Source organism: Panthera tigris, chromosome D1 (genome assembly GCF_018350195.1).
Source record: "Panthera tigris isolate Pti1 chromosome D1, P.tigris_Pti1_mat1.1, whole genome shotgun sequence".
NCBI lineage: Eukaryota > Metazoa > Chordata > Mammalia > Carnivora > Felidae > Panthera > Panthera tigris.
In genome coordinates, this window is record NC_056669.1 from 103,384,685 (window position 1) to 103,389,141 (window position 4,457).

General features: G+C 46.5%; 1 protein-coding gene across 1 annotated transcript in view; it reads left to right on the top strand.

Moving 5' to 3' along the window:
- Positions 1-2,554, top strand: part of LOC102950409 (olfactory receptor 10V1-like) — a 64,002-nt gene extending 61,448 nt beyond the window's left edge. Inside the window, 2 exon segments of the mRNA XM_015541989.2 lie at positions 1,378-2,297; positions 2,483-2,554. Coding sequence (XP_015397475.1) covers positions 1,383-2,297; positions 2,483-2,554 — 987 coding nt within the window. The 5' untranslated portion in view covers positions 1,378-1,382.
- The last annotated feature ends 1,903 nt before the right edge of the window (positions 2,555-4,457 follow it).

Below are 4,457 nucleotides of genomic sequence, written 5' to 3' on the forward strand. Positions count from 1 at the left end.
GGTATCGCGTGCTCTTCGTATAAATGTGTATTTTTAAGATGTTGTGGTAACTGGATAATCATAGTACTAAAGAGGCATGCGAATGATCAGGAGTACTCGCTTTAAAGCAAAAAGGAAAGGGGCACCTGGGTAGCTCATTTGGTTAAGGGTCTGACTCTTGATTTAGGCTCAGGTCATGATCTCACCATTCATGGATTCTAGCCTCATGTCAGGCTCTGTGCTGACAGCGCAGAACCTGCTTGGGATTCTCTCTTTCTCACACTCTCTCTGCTTCTCTGTCTCTGTCTCTGTCTCTGTCTCTGTCTCTGTCTCTCTCTCTCTCTCAAAATAATTAAACTTTAAAAAATGTTTAAAAAAGGGGCACCTGGGTGGCTCAGTTGATTAAGCATCCGACTTCAGCTCGGGTCACGATCTCATGATCTGTGGGTTCGAGCCCCACGTCGGGCTCTGTGCTGACAGCTCAGAGCCTGGAACCTGCCTCGGATTCTGTGTCTCCCTCTCTCTCTGCCCCTCCCCCACTCATGCTCAGTCTCTCTCTGTCTCTCAAAAATGAATAAACATTTTTAAGAAATTTAAAAATGTTTAAAAAAAAAGAAATGAAGATCAAGGAAAGAAGGAAAACAGGAAACCCCGTTGAGAACCTACTGCATGCCTGTTGTCGGGCTTGAACAGACACAGAATCTCTGCTAATTTTCACCACGCTCCCGAGCCAGGCATTATACTCTCCCCACGTTTAAAATGACTGGGCTAGGGGCACCTATGTGGCTCAGTTGGTCAAGCATCTGACTCTTTTTATTTTTATTTTTATAATTTTTTTTTCAACGTTTTTTATTTATTTTTGGGACAGAGAGAGACAGAGCATGAACGGGGGAGGGGCAGAGAGAGAGGGAGACACAGAATCCGAAACCGGCTCCAGGCTCCGAGCCATCAGCCTAGAGCCCGACGCGGGGCTCGAACTCACGGACCGCGAGATCGTGACCTGGCTGAAGTCAGGCGCTTTAACCGACTGCGCCACCCAGGCGCCCCAAGCATCTGACTCTTAATTTCAGCTCAGGTCATGATATCACAGTTGCGAGATCCAGCCCCACATCTAGCAGGTGTAGAGCCTGCTTGAGATTCTCTCTCTCTTCTCTCTCCACCCCTCCCCCTCTTCAAAAGAAATTTAAAATGAGTGGGCTGAAGTCTATCACTTCTCCAAGGTCATGCAGCGAGCAGGGTAAGCAGTGGGGAGGCGAGATAACATTAACCGAACTCCCAAAGAAGCCCTGAGGATAAGTACTCAGTGACTGCAGACTGTGTTTTTAACATGGCTGGGCCTGTTCCAGGCTCAAGGACACAGGAGAGTCACTTTTCCCATGACTCCTTTCCTTGTTCCAGGTCTGATGGAAGAGGAAAACCGGATAGGGGTGGTCTACTTTCACTTCCACCCCTTCTCAACAGACCCAGCAGTGGCTCCCCTCCTATTTGTGGCCTTCTTGGTGTCGTACTTAGGAAGTCTCATTGGAAACATCACCATTGGGCTCACAGTCTGGCGAGATCACTCCCTCCACACCCCGAGGTACTTCCTCTTTGCACTGGCCGTGCTGGCAATTGGCTACTCCACCAACATTGCTCCCTTGACTCTGGCTGGCATCCTTTCCACGGGGCACATGCTCATCTCTCTCCCTGGCTGTGGGGCCTAGGTGTGCCCCTTCATTCTTCTTGGAGGGTCTGACTGTGTCTTGCTTGCTGTCATGGCCTACGACAGGTACATGGCAATCTGCCACCCAGTGCATTACCACATCATCATGAGTTGGCGGCTCTGTGGGCAGATGACTTTAGGTTCTTTGGGCCTGGGATTCCTGTTGTCACTGCCTTTGACCGTTCTGATCTGCCACCTTCCATTCTGTGGCCACAATGAAATCTTCTGCTTCTTCTGTGACATGCCTGCCGTCATGCGCCTGGCCTGTGTGGACACCCGCATGCACGAGGCAGCTCTGTATGCCATCAGTGTGGCCACAGTGGCTGTCCCCTTCCTCCTGATCTGCCTCTCCTATGGCTACATTGTGGCCACCATCCTGAGGATGAATTCAGCTGAGGGAAAGTGCCGGGCTTTCTCCACCTGTTCCTCCCACCTCATCGTGGTTCTCCTGCAGTTTGGATGTTGCACCCTTATCTACCTTCACCCCAGCTCCAGTTCCTCTCCAGAAGAGGGCTGGGAAGTGTCCGTTGTCTACACCCTTTTTGCACCAGTGCTAAACCCCTTGATCTATAGCATAAGGAGTCAAGAGGTGACTGATGCGGGAAGAAGACTTACGGTAAAAACGTGCTGGTTCAGGAAACCAGAAATATTCCTTCCTAGAAGAAATATTCCCCAAACCAATAGAGGCATGATCTGAAGGACAGGAAGCTCCAAAGCAAAGAGTAAGGTGTGGAGAGATGACTGTCTCCATGGCCCTCTCAGCTGGGGGATGCTCATCAGTGCACATTCTTCTCTTTTTAGGAGATTCTGGTGAGGAAGCCCTGGATCGGCCCTGACTACTTAGCCAGCCTCTTCTCTCATCATAGTGCTTAGAATAAGGACTGGACAGGAGTGTCAGTGAAGAAGAGGGTGAATAAATGGATGGACAGGGTGACAGTATGACTGGGGCTTCCCCAAACAACTATCACTCTTCCTTCCTTCCTACCTTCCTTCCTTCCTCCTTTCCTTTCCTCTTTCTTTCTTTCTTTCTTTCTTTCTTTCTTTCTTCTTCCTTTTCTTTCTTTCTTTCTTTCTTTCTTTCTTTCTTTCTTTCTTTCTTCTTCCTCCTTTCCTTTTCTTTCTTTCTGTCTTTCTTTCTTTCTTTCTTTCTTTCTTTCTTTCTTTCTTTCTTTCTTTCTTTCTTCTTCCTTTTCTTTCTTTCTTTCCCTCACACCTAATTAACTTAACCTGATGAAGATAATCTAGGAAAGCTCTTAAGGAAATACTTCTGTAAAAGACCAACACCATACCAGACAGAATGGTGGCTTGGCTGTGAATAAAATGAGTCTGTTGTGACAGAAGCCAGGCTGTGTGAAAGTGAAACTCACGAGCATATTGAAAATGCAACCTGTTCACTCATGGACGTTACTGGACACAAATCCTTTTATGTATATTTTAAGATATGATTATTATTCAGGTAAGTTTGACTTAGAAATTAAAAACCTTCAAGAAAGCATAGTAAAACCCAATGACTTGATTTGTAGTGAAATACAGAGCTCACCACTTCCAGTCTTTGCTCTTAGGAAAACGATCTTCGGGACCACACAGCATTTGCTGCAGCATCTCTCTGGTTTCTCTTTCTGGAGAGGTGAGATGTAGGTCAAGGTGAAGGTCAAGACCTCTTCTATCAACAGCAAAATTCACTGAGCCCCCTCATCTCATGGAAACATAGCACATTTGCCAACTGTGTCCAATGCGGTTTGCTGTTGCATGTGGGAGAACCAGATTGGATGTTGGGGTCAGCTGGATGCACTCAGTGACTCACTGGGGAATGTGAAGAGACCATCTGGAAAAAGGTGCATTGGTCATAGAAATCACTTCATGGCCTCCTTGGATGCAGTCGCTTTCTCTCCCAAACTCCCTGGAGTCTGATTCTAGAAGAAGGATCCAAAGATGACACCTGCCCACTTATCCTTCCTGAAACATGTTCCAGGTCAGTTAGGATTTCAAAAGGTTGGTGACTGCTTTTCAGGAACTGTTTTGCATTTTTCTTTCTAGATTGCTTTGACAACTTCCTGACAAGTTCTCTTTGTCACACAAATACACACCCCTGTAGTCTTCATTTTTTTTTAAGTTTATTTATTTATTTTGAGAGAGAGAGAGAGAGAGAGAGAGAGAGAGAGAATCCCAAGCAGTCTCCTAGCTGTCAGTGCAGAGCCCAACATGGGGCTCAAACTCAAACTCATGAACCATGAGATTATGACCTGAGCCAAAGTCGAGAGTTGGATGCTTAACGGACTGAACCACCCAGGAGCCCCGTAGGTCTTCACTTTTAGCAATGTTCACTGAATTTTCAGTTACTGATTCTTGAAATGAAAATTTTAGGTGACACATGAATGAAAATGAGAGATTACAAGATAGAACTGGCATAATACATGTTGATAGGTAACAAAAAGTGAGTGAGTTGAATTTAACTGAAGAAAAACATTGGGGCACCTGGGTGGCTCAGTCGGCTAAGTGTTTGACTTAGCTCAGGTCACAATCTCGAAGTTCGTGGGTTCGAGCCCCGCGTTGGGCTCTGTGCTGACAGCTCAGAGCCTGGAGCCTGCTTTAGATTTTGTGTCTCCCTCTCTCTCTGCCCCTCCCCACTCACACTCTGTCTCTCTCTGTCTCTCAAAAGTAAATAAATGTTAAAAAAAATAAAAAAACAATACAGAGAGATAAGTGCTATAATTGGGGGTGGGGACAAAGCCACCACAGAGCCTGGAGCAGGGAGTAAACTTTCCCTTTGTGGAGG